The sequence below is a fragment of the Aspergillus sclerotioniger genome (genome assembly GCF_003184525.1).
Source record: "Aspergillus sclerotioniger CBS 115572 chromosome Unknown BO94scaffold_7, whole genome shotgun sequence".
Taxonomy (NCBI): Eukaryota; Fungi; Ascomycota; class Eurotiomycetes; order Eurotiales; family Aspergillaceae; genus Aspergillus; species Aspergillus sclerotioniger.
The window spans coordinates 753828-774855 of record NW_020290997.1 but is presented as its reverse complement, the minus strand read 5'-3'; the positions used below and the strand labels follow the sequence as shown (position 1 = coordinate 774855).

General features: G+C 52.3%; 6 protein-coding genes across 6 annotated transcripts; 2 read left to right on the top strand and 4 right to left on the bottom strand.

Moving 5' to 3' along the window:
* Window positions 1-385: 385 nt before the first annotated feature.
* Window positions 386-2261, top strand: BO94DRAFT_554755 (sugar transporter; the record flags this gene model as incomplete). The annotated part of the gene is made up of 8 exons (XM_025613740.1): window positions 386-629; window positions 691-834; window positions 891-997; window positions 1056-1190; window positions 1252-1625; window positions 1684-1866; window positions 1895-1924; window positions 1982-2261. The coding sequence occupies 8 exons, from the start codon at window positions 386-388 to the stop codon at window positions 2259-2261; spliced, it is 1497 nt and encodes a 498-aa protein (XP_025469979.1).
* Window positions 2262-2493: 232 nt separating this feature from the next.
* On the bottom strand, window positions 2494-3610 carry gliT (thioredoxin reductase gliT; the record flags this gene model as incomplete). Its single annotated transcript, XM_025616796.1, has 2 exons — window positions 2803-3610; window positions 2494-2739 (listed from the first exon to the last, which is right to left on the bottom strand). The coding sequence occupies exons 1-2, from the start codon at window positions 3544-3546 to the stop codon at window positions 2494-2496; spliced, it is 990 nt and encodes a 329-aa protein (XP_025469978.1). The 5' UTR covers window positions 3547-3610.
* A 1222-nt stretch (window positions 3611-4832) lies between these two features.
* tpcA (O-methyltransferase tpcA) lies at window positions 4833-6391 on the bottom strand (the record flags this gene model as incomplete). The annotated part of the gene is made up of 3 exons (XM_025613739.1): window positions 4833-5733; window positions 5814-5940; window positions 6019-6391. 3 exons carry the CDS (start codon window positions 6389-6391, stop codon window positions 4833-4835), a joined length of 1401 nt encoding a protein of 466 aa, XP_025469977.1.
* A 143-nt stretch (window positions 6392-6534) lies between these two features.
* BO94DRAFT_616121 (uncharacterized protein) lies at window positions 6535-9189 on the bottom strand (the record flags this gene model as incomplete). Its single annotated transcript, XM_025616795.1, has 7 exons — window positions 6535-7519; window positions 7571-7637; window positions 7700-7902; window positions 7964-8026; window positions 8092-8587; window positions 8824-9034; window positions 9115-9189. 7 exons carry the CDS (start codon window positions 9187-9189, stop codon window positions 6535-6537), a joined length of 2100 nt encoding a protein of 699 aa, XP_025469976.1.
* Window positions 9190-9375: 186 nt separating this feature from the next.
* Window positions 9376-17013, bottom strand: BO94DRAFT_532952 (ketoacyl-synt-domain-containing protein). Its single transcript, XM_025611231.1, has 8 exons — window positions 15062-17013; window positions 14677-15010; window positions 14442-14626; window positions 14074-14391; window positions 13068-14005; window positions 10248-13009; window positions 9721-10166; window positions 9376-9664 (listed from the first exon to the last, which is right to left on the bottom strand). The coding sequence occupies exons 1-8, from the start codon at window positions 16628-16630 to the stop codon at window positions 9599-9601; spliced, it is 6618 nt and encodes a 2205-aa protein (XP_025469975.1). The 5' UTR covers window positions 16631-17013; the 3' UTR covers window positions 9376-9598.
* Window positions 16677-19532, top strand: BO94DRAFT_554750 (acetyl-CoA synthetase-like protein; the record flags this gene model as incomplete). Its single annotated transcript, XM_025613738.1, has 4 exons — window positions 16677-17012; window positions 17066-17464; window positions 17520-18224; window positions 18252-19532. 4 exons carry the CDS (start codon window positions 16677-16679, stop codon window positions 19530-19532), a joined length of 2721 nt encoding a protein of 906 aa, XP_025469974.1.
* Between the last annotated feature and the right edge of the window lie 1496 nt (window positions 19533-21028).

The following is a 21028-nucleotide window of genomic DNA, read 5'->3' as shown; positions in this document are numbered from 1 at the left end:
CTATAATGATCCACAAAGCGAAGGTCCCGTGAGGTATACGCGTCTAGTTAACTCATATCGCCCAAAGCCTCGTGTTCCGCATGGACTATCAGACTTTAGAGTTCAGAGTCGTGGAGACACTTCGTTCCACTAATGCAATCTACCCCACAAACCCCAGATAAAGAGATAAACTCTACTGCTACTGACAAGTAGGCCTGGCAGACGATTGGACCAGGCTGGCGAGAGTATCTTCTTATCTATGCACTTCCCTCGAAACGTCCGGATCGAAGGATGGGAGTCTCTCTATAAGTTGGGCCAATTCTTTCCCCTCTCGGCTTACATCCACTTTAATTGTCAATATCTTGCTCTATCTCGATCCCAGTGGACCTGTGCCATAATCGCCAAAATGGTTCCATCGCCATTGGCAGCCATATCCAGGCATTTCAACCGCCATTTGACCCTCTCCTTCTTGGTTATTGCCATTTCTACCCTCAATTATGGCTTTGACCAAAATGGCTACACGGTCATTCAGGCCATGGACCCTTTCATCAATCAGTTCGGAGAGTATGATCAAGCGACTGGTAATTACATACTCTCCCCGAGTTGGCTTTCATTGTTCAATTCCTTGAACTACATCGGCTATGCTTTTGGTACGCGTCCTTTGCCACCCGCTGCTCGTGCACGATTATTCATGAAATGATGAAACCATAGGTGTGGTTTTTGGAAGTCTTGTCAGCAATCGCTGGGGTCGCCGATGGTGCATGTTCTCCATGAGCGGGCATGCTGTGGTGTGCACCATCATTGCCGTCACATCCAAGAGCAAGGTGCAAATCATGGCTGCTCGTATTCTTAACTGTACGTTCTGCCAGCTTGCCACCCTTGATAGCCTGTCTGTACTAAATCAGTCCCAGATATTTATGTTGGGATGGAGCTTGCAGTAATTCCAGTATATCAATCCGAGATTGTGCCTAGCCCTGTCCGTGGGTTTGCCGTCGGATCATACCAATTTGCTTTGGTGGTCAGTCACACGCCCAACCCCCACACTGCATCCGACACCAGCTGATATCAATCGACAGTTTGGGGGCTTCACGATGAACTGCATCTGTCGAAGCACCAGTGCCCTGGCAACTAATGCGGCATGGAGGATTCCCTTTGGTATTTTCAGCGTGGTGCCCACTCTTGTTATGTCTCTGATATGGTTGATTCCCGAGGTGAACCCCCAACATGAACTGATTTTCCCTCATTCCATGCTAATAAACAACAACTGGACAGTCGCCTCGCTGGCTCCTGACTAAAGGCCGAGTGGAAGAGGCTCGCGAAGCACTCTACAAACTCCGCAGCGGAGCATTCAGCGACGAAGAAATCGCCGAAGAATTCCGTGCCCTACAATTCGCCCTGGCTATCGAGCCCGAGCAGGGCAAGTCCCATGAGATATTCCAGGGAGCTAATAGAAAGCGCACGGCGATCATTGTAATCATGAATTTCCTACAGCAAGCCACCGGCCAGTCCTTTGTGTCGTCCTATGGGGCCGTGTTTGTCAAGAGTATCGGCTCCGTCAACCCCTTCGACATGACCATTATCAATTCGGTTGTCAATGTGTTGATGCTTGGGGTCAATTTGTGCTTGAATGATTGGGCCGGTAGAAGGTATGTCTCCCCTGCAAGTTGATTATCCGTGCATATAATCCTTACCCAACTCCTCCAGGCCCCTTCTGCTCATCGGCGCCTTATGGCAAGCCGCTGCCATCTTCACCATGGGAGGACTCGGCACCGCCGCTAATCAAACCATGGCCATTAAGAAAGCCACGGTGGCGATGCTCCCGATCTTCTCGGGAGGGTTCTGTTTCGCCTGGGCGCCTTTAACTTATGTTGTCACTACCGAAGTCACGTCACTTCGTCTCCGTGATGCATCTCAGAACTGCATCGGTGGCCAATGTCGTCACTGCGTATGTATCCCGAACAACCGAATCATTCGAACCCTGGAACTAACCCCATTGATCTAGTTTCGCCGTCAACTTCTCTCTCCCATACATGCTCTATGCTCCCGCCGAACTGGGCGGTCGCGTCGGCTTCATCTTTGGTGGTGTGGCTGTTTTGTCCTTTGTTTTCACATACTTTTGCGTGCCGGAGTGCAAGGGTAAGATGCTGGAGGAAATCGATATCATGTTTCATGATGGCGTACCGGTGCGGAAGTTTCAGAGTACCAAGGTGGCGAAGATTGGACTGGAGTCGGGGAAGAATGGTGATGAAATAGGGTTAGAGTCTGCTAATAGGAATATTTAGAATGCCATGGACTGTTGTTTCTATTCTTTCCTGGGCTGTGTAATATCATGATGAGGGAGTTACTAGAGGTAAGTTGATTAGCAGATAGTTCATGGGGATCACGAGGCTCTGCTATATCATGGAGTTGTCTTCCTTATAAGCTTGAATGACTGAACGCAGCACTGGTTTTGTCTCGAGTATGTGACTCTCAACAGGTCGACCTCTCCTTCCATCTCACATCTACACCTCCCCATCACAGCGAACCTCCAGCATGAGGCTGAGCCTGCAACTGCGCCACCAGTCCCGCCGCAGCCAACGATCCCATCATCAGCGCCGGAGTAACCGCCTTGTAGGGCGTGGCACAATCTCCCACAGCAAATACCCCGGGGACCGAAGTCTCATGGAAAGGGGCCGATGTCTGAATTTCACCTCCTTCAGTCAAGGTCAACGCCAGTTGTTTGGCAAACGGACCATTCAGCTCCGTTAGAGGGCTATAGACCTGCATACAAACGCGGGTTAGCTACGTCGTCTCCTCTCCTCTCCATTCCATCCAGACACTTACCAAGAACCCTTCTGTTCTAGACTCGCTAGTCTCCGCCAACCCCAAATGAACAATGACTGTCTTGCCGATCTCCCCCTTCTGGAATCGCATGATGGGTCGCGCATCTAATTTCAGCCAGGAGGGTCCATCCGCGGCATTCTGGATATCCTTCGCCAACTGCACATCCCCATGAGTATACACTGTAACAGAATCAGCCAGCCGCCGTGCCATCCGAGCCATATGCACAGCTCGCGGAGGATCATTGAGTGGCGCCAGGGCAAGGACCCCGACGGACTCCTGCCCGCGCTCTTCATACCCATCGCAGAACAAGCAGTGATAGATGCCATTTGCCCAGCACTCATCATATCCCTCGATGCCTAAGGGCAGGTCACGAACTCCACTCGCCAGCACGACCTTCCGGCCATACCACCGGTGACCGTCGGCATCTCGTGCTTCGAACAGCTGCTGGGCCTCGACTTGTTTGATCGTTTCGATTGTGCTGTTTTGGAATTGGATCGTGGCGTATCGGTCCGTCAGATCTGCACGACCTGCGGCTCGGAACTCCGCTGGGTTGCGGTGGTCCCAGCCTAGCACGTTGTGCATGAGCTGGGTTTTGGAGTTGCGGTAGATTCCGGAGTCGAAGACTATCGCTGTATGGAGTTGACGAGCGAGACCGGTGGCGGTTGATAGACCAGATGGACCTGCTCCGATGATGAGCACGTCGAAGAGGAGTGCTCCATTGGAGAGAAGTTTGCCGATTGACATTGTGATGAGGGTTGGGTCGTTTGACTAGGACCTTAGATGAGCAGTGATCACTTTGCAAATAGAGAGATCACCTGTGGAAGAAAAATCAAAAAGGAGATGTCAAAAGAATCTGCTCTCCTATTTATGGGGGAGGATTGGCATTAGCCCTGATACTACTACTCAGCTCGGAGGCTTTTCTCAGCCACCGAGAAAAGTGTCCGCGGGTTAAGACCAGTCATCACGCAATTAATATATACGAGAGTATTGGACAGGGTCTAGTCATTCAGATAATTCCCATATGACTTCATAGACCAGACGATCTCATTTGAAGCGATGGTGTCATCGGATTACTTTTCCCCAGGCCAATTATACCGAGTCATTGATCATAGAACTGCAGTCGCAGGCCTATTGAGAGTTCCTTGTTTTACCGAGTCTACGAACGTTTCTGCCAACGCTGAACTTGCCAGTCTTCCAAGTCACTACGATGGAGGTATTGTGAAAATGATATCGGAAGGTTATTTGAGGTGTTCTCTTCATTCTTGATATTTCCAATCGCATCTAGCTGAATTCTCCACCTTCGAGATCAATACCGTCAAGGCACTACCAAGGACTCCTATTACACCCATGTGTCCCATAATCCGCTGCTGAATTGTACATCTTCATTTATGGAGACTTTCGACGGGGATACAGCGTCCTCTGGCTATGAGCTAAGAAAAGCCTTCTAGACCTACACCACTTGTCAGCAGGGCCAGGCTTCAGTTTGTTGACTAGATGGATTATCCCGCAGGAGATAAACCCTCTTTTTTTTTAATTATTATAAATTATAGCTAGCCCAGGTGGTACTCAACACTCACGCAAATATGCTCATAGCATCATCTCGCAGCATGGGTATTGGCCCTAAAGTCTCCGGAATGTCTCCGGGAGTTGAAAGACGGGCTACCCTTTCCCCTATTTCCCTATTTCCCTATTTCCAAAAGGGTGAATTCACCCGGGTAAGTTTGGATTGTCAATTAATATCCTTTTAATTTAGAGATTTGCTCAATCATCACGTTCTTTATGGGAATCCCTCCTCCGCCCCTATATCCAACGATTACAGGTACTGTCTGTCACCTCTACATAAGATTGGATTACTGTTTATTTCTTTCCTTTTTTTTTTTTTTTTTTTCTCTCCTTATTGCCCCTGAAGCCTCCAATGAAAAATGTCTATCCATTTCTATCAGCTCGAGATAAGAAGTGAGTGTGACAACACCGTGGAGATAACTTCCTGCCCTACTATTGTATGATACTGAGATATAAACATGCTCGAATCAAGGCAAGATACATTCCACCAGCGAAACCTGACTACGACAATCCCAGATCTTCCGCAAGCGCAGTCCCGCCCGTTCAATCAACCCAGCAAACTCCGCCGGGGTCCGTTCAATCCCATTAATGATACTCATCATGGTGATGTCGCGCTGGTGGCTGTACCGGGTCCAATACCCATAGTTGGCTGGGAGGGGTGATGGGGCGGTGCCCTCTCTCTCCGTCTCCGCCGTGGTATACATGACCTGCTCACAGATAAGAAGGCGAGAGTGGCTACGCATGGCGGATTTAATGTTGGTGAGAATCCGAACACAATAGTCATCCGACCAGTCATGTAGGATATAGCGTAGCCAGTAGACGTCTGCGCCGATGACGGGGTTGGGGTCAAAGAAGTCATGTACGATGAACTGGACCGATCCGCGGGCTAGCGCGTCAGGGTTTTCTTGCGGCCAAACCTCGTGCTCGGCTTGGGATAGGACCGGGCTACGGTCCTGGATCACGAAGCGTAGGTGCGAGTAGAGATGTGACAGTTGGAGGCAGAAGCCTCCCACACCGCCGCCGACGTCGACCACCGTGGCGCTGTCGGGGCCGAGCGCGCCCCAGGGATAATCGAATAAATGCGCGCGACCGAAGACACGGCCTCCACCTAGCATGGCCAAGCCGAAGATCTCTAGCTCTGATCGACGACGGGGGGGAAAAGTCGTTGGGTGAGCGAGATCGGGGCCAAATGGTCCCGAGTAGCCACTGCTTCCTGTCGGCGGTGGTGGTGGTTGTTCGACTTCTTCCTCCAGCCAGGTCCACCGGGCCTTGGTTGTGCCTATGGCTCTCTGCCATGCTGTCTCGTTGACCGAGTATAATGGGCCGAGGTCGGGGTCGAGTAGGGACTGGGGAAGTGCCTCGGATGCACTGTAGAGATCCCATCCACTATATATCGGATTAGCCAGGTCGGGTTGAACAACGTCGAATGAGAAGGAGGAGGCACGTACAACATGACGATGTATGCACGCAAGGGGTCGTTGTCGACTAAGCTCGCCGAGATGGTGTTATTAGCGAAGACCCCATCTCGGATCTCCTGGAAGATGTGAATGGAGCACAAACATCGCATGATGCGGCCTGGGGTTGTCAGCCTGGATATATGACTAGCGATGGTGGTGGAGGAGGAGGAAGAGGAAGAGGAGGAGGGATACCCACCAAGCTTCTTCTTTTCCACGCCGACTATAGTCGCCAACTCCTCGATTGTCACTCCTTCCTGGGGTTGGCTCTTGGCCAGAAGGTCGGGGATGCGCAACGTTGCAGCGATATGCAGACACCGAGACTCGTTGTACTGCGATGAGACCTCGAGTAAACGGTCACTGGGGCTGGAAACGAGCTCCACCAACTTCCCCGTGGCGGCTATGAGGGTTCGCTGAGCTTCAAAGAGCTCGCGGGAGACTAATTCATCCCCATTCTCCCTGGCGTCACCGGGCTTGGAGACTTTGGCCCACTCGGCGATGATCTGATGAATGCTTTGTTTGGTCAAGTCTAGCAGCTGAAGCAGCGCGTGGGCATCGGAGAGAGTGGGCATTGTGGCTGGGAGTTCTCCTTGGATTATTGACAGGAGTGGTAGGGAATGTACTTGGACAGAATATGGGGATTATATAGAAAGGTCGTCTGGACCCGCGTACAGCAGTGGACTATGGACCTACTCCGGTCTGCCAGCCCCCCCCCCTACGCCTCACTACAGGGAGTCCAGAACTGCTCGAAGTATTCCCGAAGGTGGTCAACATCCTGGGGAAAGATACTGGTCCCCACCCACAGATCTGGACGTACAACCACGACTGCTCCTGTTTGGTGGTCAACGCCCCAGGTGCTGTGGGCATCGTCGTCGGGGGCCCGGTCATCAAACAGCATCGTCGCTTTCTGGGACAAGGCGTGCAGGGCATGATCTTGGGACAAGCGACTCTCCACTTCCCAGGGAACCCCCTTGATTACCAAGACCAGATTAAATGTTCCGTGGCCTCCCAGCTTCTGATAAAACCCGTCGTCCGATAACAACGCCCGCGAAAAGGCTGCAAGTTGTTCTCGCACTGGGCCCCGTAGGTTGGATCCGAAGACCACCAGATGAAACCGCCCATCTCCGGGCAGTCGATCGTAGAGATAGCCCGTGTGATCAGCATCTAGACAGACTCGCGGATTGGGGGCTCGGACTCCATTTCGCACCCGAACAGGCGCTCGGCGGTCGTGTTTCGTAAGGGGGTTCAGGCAGGTTCGGCCGTAGGGCGCATCGACGCCGAGGAGAAACTGCCCGTGCTGCGTAAAAAAGTCTCGCAGGAAGGCCTGGACTTCTTTCGTCTCCATGGCATGGTGGTCGTGTCCGCCCCGATCAACATCGGCCGGGGTGATTGATATCGCTTCAGTCGAGGGCACAGGCATCCTCGGTGTGCCCGACGATTCATCCTCATCTAGTCCCAAATCCGCTCCGACATGGTGCAATCGGACGGTCGGCACATGGGAGCTGCACACGAAGCGGAGGTATTTGCCCGAGACCTCGATGATATTGGCCGCATGCAGACGTCTTTCGCGGTCGTAGGTCGGCAGCAGACGGTCGATCCTGGCCTTGCCCTTGACGCACAAGCCAATCTTCCAGCCCAGATTGGCCGCATCAAGGATGGAGGCGTTGAGACCAAAAGCGCCCATGACGCTGTGAACGTGTCTATTGAGTCGTCGGTCAGAGGATGATCGGAAGGGATGGTCAATCACGTACGCTGCATCGCCGACCAAATGCACTCGCAGGTCCTCCGAAGAGAAGGAGCGAGCCACTCGTTCACTGACTGCCAACATGAAGACGAACTTAAATTAGTTCAGCTTATCAGCAAGAGATCTCGGGACGCACTCTTCCAGACTGCAAACCAACTCAAGGGTGCCGCAAAGCGCAACGTGAAGGGCGCAAAGATGCGATTTGCCTGCTCCAGGACCTCCTCGGGGGTGATGGAATGGACATCAATCTGGCCGCCCGACTCGGCAAAGATCGGATCGCGCGCCTGTCGAGATGCCGCGATGGGGCCGGTCTGCGAAAGATTGAGCTGGGTGTAGAGCCTACCAGACTCAGTCACAGGTCGGTGGATAGGATGGCTCGGTGTTGAAGGGTTGTCCTCACCTAATGTATCCGTTCTCGCGGGGGATGATCACACAGCCTCCGTGTTGCGAACTGATAACGGATCTAGCGAAGGGTCAGTGTGTGAATAAATGAATGATGGGGGAGCATGTTCGTCGGCATTGTCATACCCAAAGATCCAGGCATGGGGATAATCCGTATCGAAGACACAGTCCATGATTCCCCAGTAGAGATCCGTACTGATACCATCAAAGGGGATCTTCAGCTGTCGACGAATGGCGCTGGATGCGCCGTCACTCCCCACCAGAAACTTGGCCATCACAATCTCCCTGCTACTATTCCCCTTCCGGTCTGGATGCACGAGCGTACACCGGACGGGGGCCTGGTCGTCCTCCTCCCGAACCGAATACTCTTCCAATGTGGTCTCTCGCTCCACCAGCACGCCATGCCGCATCAAGTCCCGGACAAAGATTCGTTCAAGCTGGCCCTGGGTAATGATGTGCAAGCCCCGATAGCGCGAGTCGGACTGATGGGAACGTCCATGGTGAACCGGATGTCCATCGTGGTAGATGGCAGTCCGCTCAATCAAGGGACCTTCTTCATGGACCTCACTGGCCAGTCCCCAGGTGGAAAGGGTTTCCAGGTATCGCGGTTGCACTCCATCTGCTCGACCGGCAGTTAAGGGCAGGGCATTCTGATCTAAAGATGGATCTCATCTTAGAGAAAATGCTCGCCGGTGGGAGGGGGGAATGATCCAAGCAACACCTACCGATGATCCGAAAAGTCAAACCCTGTCGAAGACAGCTCATGGCCATTTCCAGCCCACTGGGTCCGGCTGAGTGAGTCGGCATTCGTCAGTCCCTTCATAGTCAATGTCAATTATCACGTTGGGATCGACCCACCTCCACAAATCAACACATCCACGGTTCCCGAGGGCTTCCACCAGTCTGGAACACCGTGCGGGGATGCGGTCCCATTGAACAAAGTCGGCCAGGTTCGGAGGACATTGAATCCTAGGGAATTATGATGAGGTGAAGTAATGACCTCCACCGAGGGCGGGAGTTCGTAGGTTGGGGCATCAGAATCCAGCTGATTGTCATCCTTGGAGTTGGCCTGGAGGAAAGGAAAACTGGTCAGCTTGGATGAACCCACAGCAACATGGTCATGAGGTGATGGACGGGGAAGTAATTCACAGCTTCCCAGTGGGGTTCTGCGGCAGGCTGCCGAAAGCCGTTGATATGGGTGTAGGAGTGGATGGAGTGCGCCATGGAGATGGAAAAAAATTGATGCAATAGAACCGATTTACTCCAGCATGTAGTGTGTGGCAATAGAAAAATTGTACCATGTGTGAGGGAGACATAAATAGTCGAGGAATCAGCTGTACGCCGGTCCCGCTGCTTTGGTACCCCTCAATGTCTACTCGGGGCCTGGTCATCACTAATTCACTGTAAAAGGCGTAATTTATTGGTACTGGTCTCTAACGCCAAGTTCCAACTAGTAAGGACTTGGGTTCCACCGACTCCTCCATAAGACTATCAACATACACATTCATATGTCGAGAGACATCTTGCACCCCGTCACCTACTTTGTCAAAGTAGCCCACCGACTTGCCAACTAGACCGAAACCCACAGCTGGGCGATAATCCATCCTTGTATGTCAACAGTTTGCGCCGGTTGCTAAGTAGCCGCCACTCCTGCGGTCTCCCTGTATGCAGTGCGCAATGCCTTAGTCATAGTTCCAACCTGAAGAAAAGATTAGCATCCCAGCCCAAGGATAACGTTGGAGAGTAAGAACCTACATTATCATGACTAAAAGGCTCAAAATGATTCCCGGGAATGTTGTAGGTGGTCAGCTGCCGTCCAAGAAGGGCTTCCCACTTTCGTAGCGAAGCCAGACGTTCTTCCTGACTTTCAAGCCACAAGTACCGTTGACCACAGACACTCCAAGTGTCAAAGTTTTGCTCGCTGTACAGCATTATATACCGCCGATGAGGGGGAGGGGGAGAACCAGTGATACTGTAATCGGCCAGGAATTGCGCATGACACTTGAACTGGGCGGCGAGGGCGATCTTTGTAGACGGAGAGAGTGTTTCCGCACTCAAGATGTGATCGACCACGGCGCTGGGAAGGGGCTCATGGTCCAGAGGACAAGGTGAGTCGATGAGAAGGACGCCCAATGTATCGTACCCGCATTGATCTAGACGTTGTGCAATCTCGTGGGCTAACACCCCGCCGAAGGACCAGCCTGTCATCACAGCCAAAGAAGTCAGTATCGCGGAGGAACCTATATGTAAAAAATATGAAAAAAGCAGGCAAGGTAACGAACCACCGAGGACCACACGACGACTCTTGATGACGTTTGGAATGGCAGCTGCATATCGACATGCCATGTCCATCAATCCCGAGGCCCAATGGACTGATCCAGTTGGCATAGGATTACGAATGCCAAAGACGGTGCAGCCCACAACAGAGAGTCGTCGGTACTGTTCCACCGTACCACTACCGTCGTGAACCAGGATCAGGGGTGGCAGTGTGTCCGCGCCTTGTTGGAGAAGCACAATCCAATCGTGCTCTGGCATCCAGGCCTGCCTGTCGGAGGCAACTGACGAAGCCACGGGCGTGACTGGGCGAGTTTCCACTGCAATGCGGGTTGCGAGCATACCGATTGTTGTCCTTGGAGACAGCATTTCAAGTGGCAGGGAGATTCCAAAAACATCCCTCACACTAGCCTGTAATTCAATTGTCAATAGGGAGTCCAGTCCCAAGGAGTCCATGGTAATAGCTGCATCCAGATCCGAACCCCTCCGGCCACATATTTCTGCTACAAGCCCGAGCACCCGGTCAGTAACCGCATCGCCATCCGGTATGAGCTTTCCACATCTATCCGTGATGGATGCGCAGATGCTATTGCTGGGGCTGCACTCATCACTCTCTGACCGAGGGGAAGATGCGACTGAAGAGGTGTTCCTGGCGCCCAGGACCTGAGAGACAATATCCTCCACTGTTCCCATCTCGAACGATAGCCTTATCCGGCGAGAGGGGAAGGGTTTCCCCACCAAATCCCACAGCTCAACCTGCATTAGCGAGTCAAATCCCAGATCCACCAACCTTGTTGCCAGACCCACCTGGCTAGGAGGAACTGCGCAGACTGTAGAAACGGCATCCAGAACGATTTTCGTCGTGTCAGGTGTCTTGTCCATGGAACTGGATGTATGGCCGGCCTTCGGGTTGGCGGACGACGACGATGCGTTGCCGGGCAGGACTATCTGCGCTTTCTGACCAGACTGACGGGATAGATGGGCTGTGAAGGCCTTGAGGTTCAGGCGTTTGAAGTGCATACCTTCCACACTGGCTACTGCTTTGCCGTCAGAACTCATAGCTACCGTCTCTCCAAGCAGTTCCCCACCACCGCAATCTAGTAGGCCGCAGTAGAATCTGTAGGTATCCGTAGGCTTGATGTCGGAATAAGCCACGATGACCGAATCAACTGAATGGCAGATATAGGCATCTGAAGGGCTGCCTTGGGCATTGGCGATGAACCCTGCTGCGTGCAGCAAGGTGTCGAGGAATACCGGCGATATGATCCCTCCAACGAGAGTGCTTTGGGGCACTTGGAATGTGCCGTACCCATCAAGACCTGCTTCCGACACATGGAAGTCTTGGATTGACTGATATGGATCGGAATATCTCACCACTCGCGCGAAAATAATATCGTAGATGACTTTGCGGTGTAGAACGTTTGACCGGCTCTGGCTCCCGCGTAAAAGAGCAATTTGCTTCCGGGCATAGGCAGCCCTGCGGCCAAGAATGGAACTGATCGCTGACAATGACATCCAGGCCGTTTGACCGGAGCACAAGACTCTTTCAGCCGCAGATTCGGATGAGGTTGCTGAGCTGAAAGTAAACTGGGTGTGGGAAGATGTCGTGCCGGCGTCTGACTTCTTATCTTTGAGCGTCAGATGGATGGAACTAATATCGCTATTCGATGCATGAATAAGAGGATGGTCGAACGAGATGTCCCGGAAGACAGCTAGTCTCTGTGCATCAACCTCCCGGTTGCAATACAGGCCCTCGAGAACCATGCCGTAATAAATCGAGGCCGGACAAAGTGACAGTCCAGCTACCTCATGCCCAGTGATATACTCGACAAGATCGCGTGACGTGGTACCGAACACAGATAATGACTTGTCGGGACCGGCCGGCAGGCTGATCACTTCTTGCAACAGGCGAAAGACACTGGGTCGTGGTTGACCCACACCGTGACCGCTGTTGGCATCCGCCTGTACCTGGGATACTCTCTCATGGAAAGGGAAGAACAGAGATTGGGTTTGGAATGGATAGTCCGGCAGATCCACCACCTTGGCGGAGGAGCCGTGAAACACATGTCGCCATTGAACGGACTCATGTCGGGCATTGAAATCTCGAAGGCTATGACAGAGGCTTGACCAAGCGTCTTGCCCTTTGACTAAGGTGTTGAAGAAAGCTGTGCCCGGTCCGCTTACTTGAGATCGAACCATGGGTAATGTTATCGGGGTCGGGCCCACTTCAATAAACGTCGCTCTTTGCAAGTCTTCAATCCCAGCAAGAAAGCCAACGAGACCGGTGAAGTTTACCGGCTCTCTCGTTTGGCGTCCAACGTATGAGCCATCAATTGGGCTCTTATGTAGTTCCCCGTACAATCCCGAGCCAATTGGAATTTGGGGCTCAAAGAACCGTATGTCTCGGGTAACTTGGTTCAATTCATCTATGATCGGGTCGAGTGCAGGCGAGTGAAATCCCAGGGAGACCGGTAGTCTTTTGCAACGGATCTGCTCTGCACCCATGATCTCCTGCAACCGCTCGATTTCGTGGATGGGCCCAGCAACGACACAGCTCATCATATCATTGTCACATGCAATGGAGAGGTGCGAAAGGCCAGACCTTTGGATTATTACTTGCGTAACGAATGCCGATTGACAACAAGCCAGCATGGTTGATTTGCCAACTTCGCACTTCGAAGCCATGAGCTTAGCCCGATGTGCCACCACCCGTAACGCATCCTCAAGTGAGAGCGCCCTAGCCACCACCAAAGCTGCATATTCTCCTAGGCTATGGATATATTGAGTATGGGTTCATCAGTGGAAGTTGGGTAAGGAGCTACACTAACCTATGGCCAATCACAATATCGGGTTGTATGTTCCAGGAAATCAGCAGCGATGCCAGCGCATATTCCAGGACAAAGCAAGCAACTTGAGAGTTGACTAGCCATTCTGCACCCCCGTCCTCGGTTTCACTTGGAATGAAAGCTCCGTCCAGAATACGGGTTGGGCAAATATTAGACAGACCTATTTCTTGCAATACACCCTCGCATTCAGTTACCTTCTGGCGAAAGACTGGAGCGGTATGGAGCAGTTCGCGGCCCATACCGGGGTAAGCGCCGCCTTGCCCCGAGAAAACAAACACGATGGGGCGTTTTCGATTGGATTCCAATATCTGATTGTTGCATTGTCGAGCCTGTTGGAGTTGCTGCATGAGATCCTCCAGTGTGCCTCCCACGATCGATAGAGCATATTTGTGCCGCTGCCGCCGAGCAGTTGCAGTAAAGCAGATGTCCTGTAGCTCAAAGCCAGGGTCATGCTTCTCTAGCATCGCCACATAAAGACTTATCAGTTTCTGAAGAGCGCCTGGACTTGTGGCGCACAAGATCAGATTGTATGCTGCTCGTCTGGCATATTGTGAGCCCTTGGCTCGGAATGACGGGCGATATTCCTCTACCACCAGGGCCGCATTGGATCCCGCAGCACCAAAGTTATTGAGCAATGCGCGTTTGGGCATACTAGGGATCGCTCGGTCCCAGTCGCAGATTGTAGTGGGGATTCGAATGTTTGACGACTCTAATTTGTCCAAGCGCGGATTCAACACTCCCAACCCAACCTGTGGTGGAATCTTTGAGTATCTCAACATCATCAGAATCTTCGCAAGACCTGCCGATCCAGAGGCTGCTTCTGCGTGTCCAATGTTCCCTTTGACCGATGTAAGATATAGAGGGTTAGCACGATTACCAAAAACGCAATGAATACTCGATGTCTCGACCGCATCACCGGCCTACAAGGGGGTTAGCTGGATCGCGTTTGGGTGTAAGACATTGCCTACTAGGCCAGAGGGCAACAAACCTGAGTCCCTGTACCGTGAGCTTCGATGACCCCTATGGTCTTAGGATCAACCTTTGTTCGGGCGAGAAGCTTCTGAAATAGCTCCTGTTGGGTCAGGGCGTGCGGATGGGTGATGGAGGACGCCCGGCCACTTTGATTCATTTCCGCCCCACGAATGATACCATGGATGCGATCTCCCTCCTGAATCGCGTCCTGAAGGCGCTTGATGACGAACAATCCACACCCCTCTGCGCGACAATAACCATCAGCAGCGACCGAGAATGGCTTACACTGCCCGGTAGCGCTAAGAAAGTGGGCCCGAGAGAGCCCAAGGTACATCTGCACTGTATAAGCGAGGTTCCAGATAGCTCGCTGAGGAGCAGCCTTACATCAGGGCTTGTGATGGCATTCACCCCACCGGCTAACGCCGCCGTACAATCTCCCTGCATCAAGGCCCGACAGGCCAGCACAATGGAAACTAGGGAGGAAGAGCATGCTGTGTCGGTTGTAATAGAAGGCCCGCTCCATCCATTAGCATAAGAGATTTTTCCACTCAAAAATGCTCGGAGGGTGCCTGCGAATCGTTACCGGACATTTCTCCAGCAGCGTTGTATCTTTGCTTACCAGTTGAGTAGTAGACGTCTATGTGTGGCATGGAGTTGATAACGTAGTCTTCCGTCGCTGCCCCAATATAGCATCCCATGGTGTCCGGGTTGAAGGAAGGTGCACCGTTAGGTACATAGCCAGCATCATCAAGAGCATGTACTGCGCCCTGAAGAAGAAGTTTCTGCTGTGGATCCATGGACTTGGCTTCCCTCGGTGAGATGCCAAAGCACTCATGGTCGAATGAAAACGGATCCGCGAGAAAGTTACCATGACGAGCCTCCATTGTCCGTGGTGGCCGACACTCTGGACTATCAGAACTGTAGTTCTGAACCTCAAATCTCGAGCTGGGAATCTAAGAAAAGGTCAGTGTTGCTTCTATCGAAGGAATGTGGAATTGCTGTACTTCTTGCATCGCGCTCAGGCCATTCTCTAGCAAGGTCCAGAATTCATCCTTTCCTGACGCGCCAGGGTAGTTGACAGACATGCCGACAATAGCGAATCCGTCCTGTGCAGATCCCACCGTTGCACCAACCCCAGACAAATTAATCCACGTGGGCTCATCGGGCGTTCGGGTATCCCGGGTCGTAGAGACAAGAAGAGCACTTGACCCGGGGCCTACGGTGATGATCTCCCCATCCCATGGCAAGTGATTTATGGTGTCCGTAATCAATTTCCAGGTGTTGTAGAGGTCAGCGGCATCGACGAGGATCAAACGAACCGCATACTCCAAGAGAGAACCGCTGCCGGAGAACGAGTTTCGATCTAAGGACGAGTTCCCGTGACATGTCCAAAGTGCGGTTTTGATATCGGCAAGGGATGGGAACTGAATACCTTCGCGACGAGCATCTTCAAGCACTTTCAGCAAGCCCTCACATCCAGTCTCACCAGCATGGTAAAGCGCGTGAATATGAATGGCCTCTGATGGATGTTGCTCCCCCAAGCACTGTGATCGAAAGCGGTTCAAGCTCGAAGGAGGGCCGACAATCGTGAATGACTCTTTCCCGAAGCATATCGCTAACCGAAGGCTGAATGTTGCGCCGTGAGCGACATTGAATCTCTCGAGATCGGTCTTGAGGTTTTCCCTGCCCTTCCCAAAGACCGATAGCGCCCACGACCCGGGCGGATTCTGTTCGGGCATCAAGTGGGCAGTTAACTCTGCAGCCCGATACCCTATCCAGTAGGCAAGACGGACTGCATCTTTGCTGTATTGGATGTAGTCCTGGACCGTGCTGCTGCAGGCGAGGACAACGGCGGGGACGATGCCTGAACAGAAGCCAAGCAGGATGCTTGTTGCTCTCTTTTGCAGAGTTGAGTCAAAGCGGAGATAGGCGACTAATTGATGCACGCAGAGACCGACACCCTGCAAAATCGCGTTATCGGAGGCAATGACATTGCCGGATACCAACAATTCGGCATTGGCTGGAAGATCAAAGTCGGCCCATGCAGGAAGTGGCCCCCTGCGTCGATGTTGTAGAGCCTCTTGCAAAATTGCACTGTGACAGACCGAAAGAAGAAGCGAGATGGAACTATCGCACGTCTTGTCGTCTTCACTCGGGTGAAATGGTGACCCGGAGAAGGCGCGACTTCCTTGCCCCCCAAAGAATATGATTCTTCTCGCATCCATTGAGATATCTCTAGAGATTTGCTCGACCAAGTCCTGGGTTGTTGAAACCTTCGCATCGATGGGTTGGTGCTCATTGGGAGCAGAAACTTTAAGGTCCATCCCATCCTTCCTGGAGGACAGGGGGGTCGGTCTGACCCGGCGCAGAGGCGGACTTTCTGGCGAGGACCGGCGTACCGGATGCTCTGCATCGTGGTAGCGATAACAAGAGAGGCTGGGTTTGGAACTGGAATATTGGACCTCAGTCAATCCGTACGCGGTTCCCGCAAGCCCTCTGCCTCCTCGAGTACAAAAAAACGATGCCCGATCCGTGGGTGTTCCGATGTTACCCCCAACTGTCAATATTTTCATCCGTGCATCGTCTGCCTTGATGATCACCGTACAGAAAAGTTTCGTTATGGACTTCGTGAGACCTGTCTTCAATGTCTCCAGGGTTGCATCTACAGACCCCGCGGCGATACACACTCTCACGGATCTGATCGACTTCAATGCCCAAAGCAATCCTCATCATGTTTTCGCAATGCAGGAAGTGTGCCAAAACGGAAAACATATTGAACTGGTCTCAGTGACTTTTCAAAAGCTCAAACAAGCTGCCATGTCGTGGGCCCATCGGATACAAGGCTCTCTTCCCTGTCTGTCGTCGAGCACTAGCAGACGGCCAGTTGCATTATTCCTGGAAAGCGATATCAACCTATTTATCCACCTGGCCGGATCGATGCTCATGCATTCTCCGGTAAGCTGTGTCTGTCATCCTAATAGAAGTACATCCCATAATCAAGCGATCAGGTTCTGGTTCTGTCCATTCGCCTGAGCCCGACTGCGATTTCACACTTGATTAAGTCGACATCAGCACGCGCTGTTGTCGTCTCGTCTCGAACCGAGCCCATCGTCGCTCAAGCTCTAGGGGAATTACCAATCAAGTGTCGAACGGAATTGCAGATCCTGCACAGTGTCCCCTTTCTGGAACTTTTAAACGCGGAGTCCGCCAACGGTGGATTGACAATCGAAAAGAAGCCCTCGTGTGATACTGAGACGGCAGTGATTCTTCACTCATCAGGGACCACGGGCCTACCAAAGCCGATTCGGTTGGCGCACCGATACCTGCTCGGATACGCTGCCTGTCATCGCCTGCTTTCCGATCAGTGTATCGGACGGCCTAATGTATCCACACTCCCTATGTATCATGTAGGTGCTCGCCCCAGTCGTAACTGTGACCGACTCAGACCCTAACGATAATAAGGGCCTTGGCCTCCTCAGCCCCTGCATCAGCCTTGCCACGGGGAAGCCGTCCTGCTTTCCATCAGCATCCCTTATTCCATCGTCACTCTCAATCCCCATGCTGATCGAACAGGCACAAGCAAAATCGTTGATAACCGTGCCCAGTATCCTGGAAGAGGTGAAGACTGACCCACGCTTCTTGCAATCCATGGCTGGTTTGGACTTTGTGGCCGTAGGCGGGGGTGCGATCAAATCTTCCCTGGGCGATCTCTTAATTTCTGCCCGGGTTAACCTTCTCAACCACTACGGTGCCACTGAGATAGGAGCCATAGCACCTATTTTCGTACCCGAGGAGGACTATGACTGGCATTATCTGCGGATCCGCACCGATATGGGCTTGGAAATTAACGAGGTAGGCCAAGACGACAATGGATCGGTGCTGTGCCAACTGACAGGCTATCCCTTTGGCTGGGGCTGCCCCTTTGTCATTCGAGATATGCTCCGCCTGCGGCCTGGATCTAAACACATTGAGGTAGCCATCGTGGGCCGTAATGATGATCTGCTTGTCTTGTCCACGGGAGAGAAGGTTTTACCCAACCGCTTGGAAGCTACCATCTCCGAGCAGAATGGCATAAAGTCGGCTTTAATGTTTGGGCAGGATCGGGAGGAAGTGGGATTGTTGATCGAGCCAGAGTCGTCTCTCCACAACGAGGCGGTTGAGGATTTAGTAAGTCGTGTTTGGGACATGATTCAGGCCGAGAATATGAAGCTGGACCGCCATGCGCGGGTCGCGTCCAGGAACATGATTCTCGTGATTCCATGCAACAAGAGTTTACCGAGGTCGGATAAAGGGTCGGTCATGCGCCAAGAAGCATACGGACTGTTAGCAGACGAGATCAATCTCGCCTACGTCCCTGACAACGTCTTGGCACACAGTTTACCGCCTCTCGAGACAGAACTTGAACAGTTGCTGAGTGGCCTCCGCAAGCTTGTCGAGAAGTGCCTCGAGGACCGCCAGCTGTCGGTCAAGGATTGGAGCAACTCGGTGGACTGGTTCGAGATGGGTATGGACTCACTAGAGGCAACCCGTCTAGCTCGCTGTCTTAATGCCATTCCCAATAAAAAGGTCTTCCTTCCGTTGACCAGCAATCCTGTTCTGCCGGCGTTCATTTATCGAAATCCGAGTTTTGATGCCCTCAGTCGGGCATTGTTATCATCGACCAAAAGGTCCGCAACTGCAGACTCGAAACAGATGCTGGATCTTGTCTCGAGATATGCTGTCAATGTGACCGGCGGACAAATCGTCATGCTTACTGGCGCCAGAGGACATCTTGGCGCGCATTTGTTGAAATGCTTGGTGGGAAATTCCGGGGTCTCTCGTGTCATATGCGTCAGTCGAAGCTATCAAGGAAAGGATTTGAGAAAGCGCCAGGAAGAATCCAACGGAGCACATGGCATCCATCTTTCCGACCAGGCTTGGACCAAAGTCCAGTTCCTGTCTTCCGACCACCTCGACCAGCCGTTTCTGGGGCTGAGGAGAGAGGAGTATGAGGCCCTGCGCGGGGCCGTCACTCATATCATCCACAATGCTTGGCCAATGGACTTCCAACGAACGCTCGAGTCGCTGGAGCCTCAGGTGCAGGCCGTGCAGCGACTGGTAGAACTTGCGGTCGATAGCCACCGACAACAGGGAGCTTCAACTCTGCCACGACTCCTCTTCACCTCGTCTATCGCCGTGGGGTCGCAGTATGCTGGGGGTCGAATCCTTCCTGAGGCGCCCATTGCCGATCCGCTGTCCACCGCTGATATCGGCTATGCTCGGGCAAAATGGGTCTGCGAGCAAATTCTGACCGAGGCCGTTCGAACCAGTCCCCATCCGTCCTTTTTACCGATGATCGTCCGCCTAGGACAACTGTCAGGATCGACCATCGCCGGGAGTTGGAACCCACATGAGCATGTTCCGCTTATGCTACGAGTGTCACAGCTCGTGGGTGCTTTGCCAGTTCTGGACGGGGTAAGCCATGTGCCCCTTTGATCGACAGTTAGTTATCTTGGCAGCTGCTGACTCCTTGCCCCCTGCTTTTCCCATAGACGTTTTCATGGATTCCGATCGATGTAGCCGCCAAAGCCACCGTGGAGATTCTGCTCTCCGCACCATCTGATCCATCCACGATCGTATATCACATCGAAAACCCTATCCGTCAGCCATGGAAGCCCCTGTTGGCGGTCCTGGCTTTGAGGCTGGGATTGGAAGCCACGGCAGTCATCCCATTTGACAGCTGGCTGGAACAGGGTCGATCGCTAGCAGGGAGAACCCGCGAGGTTGAGCCGTTCCTCCACGTGACTTCCTTTTTACGACGGGACTTCGCTACCCTTGCGAGCGGGGAGTCGTGCTTGACACTCGTCGCTCCCGCAGTGTTTCCCGATCGTTACGGCAATGCAACGGGGTCAGTGTGGAGCTGATAGACCGATACCTGCAGTCGTGGAGGGAGAAAGGTGTTCTAGCCTCTTAGGATAGTAATGACCCTTTCGCTGTTGTCAATATAACGTGGTTTCTACGATACTGCAGTACGTTTTGACCAGCTATAGGTATTATTTTAGATCAAGGACTTTGAGGTTTTTTTTTCCTACGTATTAAGACCACATTTCTTGGATTTCTCAGATAAACATCGCTCAAAAAATAACAAAAATAAGAATATTCTATTTCCCTGGAGAATCCTCCGCTTGGGAATCATTATTGTCATACACGCGCAGGTGCAGGTCATACAAACCCATGCAAGCGACGCAAAACATACAAAAACCATATCAAACCATGCAGACTACACAGGCTACACAAGCCATACAAAGCCATACACGCTACACAAGCTACACAGGCCATACAAAGCCACGCGTCATCAGGTTAATAAATGAATTATCGAGTCTGGAGCAGATACTGTTTTATAGCTTGTACAGAGGTTAAATAAAGCTAGTTCCCAACCTACAATACCTGGGCATGGTGGTTGGTCAGGGCCAACCTGCCACCTTGCTGTGAGGCATGCAACCAATATTGTGTGTGACATGGGTTAGGATTGCCTAGATGAGTTTAGCATAATTTTGAAACGCTGGCTCGGGTTGCTTTGGCCCCTGGTGACAATGGAGACTCCGGGAGGTTACATAGCAATCGTGCGAGTATGTATCTATCACTACATGCGCGTTCTGACCAGTTAGTGCATTCACTCCACAGTGGGTCGAAAGGATTCTTCGGCCCGTACCTAGCTAGGTATGTTGAATCCATGATATATCTCAATTGCCCTACACAGGTAGTACAAAACTAGAGAGGTACAGTCCAGGAGTTTCAAGGCGAGTTGCCCGCATCCCCGAAGCCTCGCAGTGGAGACCGGCGGTGATCTTGGCACCAACCAGGTTGGCTGTCTCGTCTACTCTCGTACTACCTACCTGCAGTCTTCCATGTCATACATGAACAGCCTGATGCCAAATCTCCCCAGGGCTAGGAAGCAAAACTGTATCTAACAGTTTATGTTTCACCCCAAT

What these genes read in the sequence shown, in the direction of transcription:
- BO94DRAFT_532952 (XM_025611231.1), bottom strand. Translation starts at nt 16,630, where the DNA reads ATGAAAATATTGACAGTTGGGGGTAACATCGGAACACCCACGGATCGG. An exon ending in ATGCCATCACAAGCCCTGAT is followed by an intron (nt 14,392 to 14,441) that starts GTAAGGCTGCTC and finishes TATACAGTGCAG; the next exon opens with ATGTACCTTGGGCTCTCTCG. An exon ending in GATATTGTGATTGGCCATAG is followed by an intron (nt 13,010 to 13,067) that starts GTTAGTGTAGCT and finishes ATATATCCATAG; the next exon opens with CCTAGGAGAATATGCAGCTT.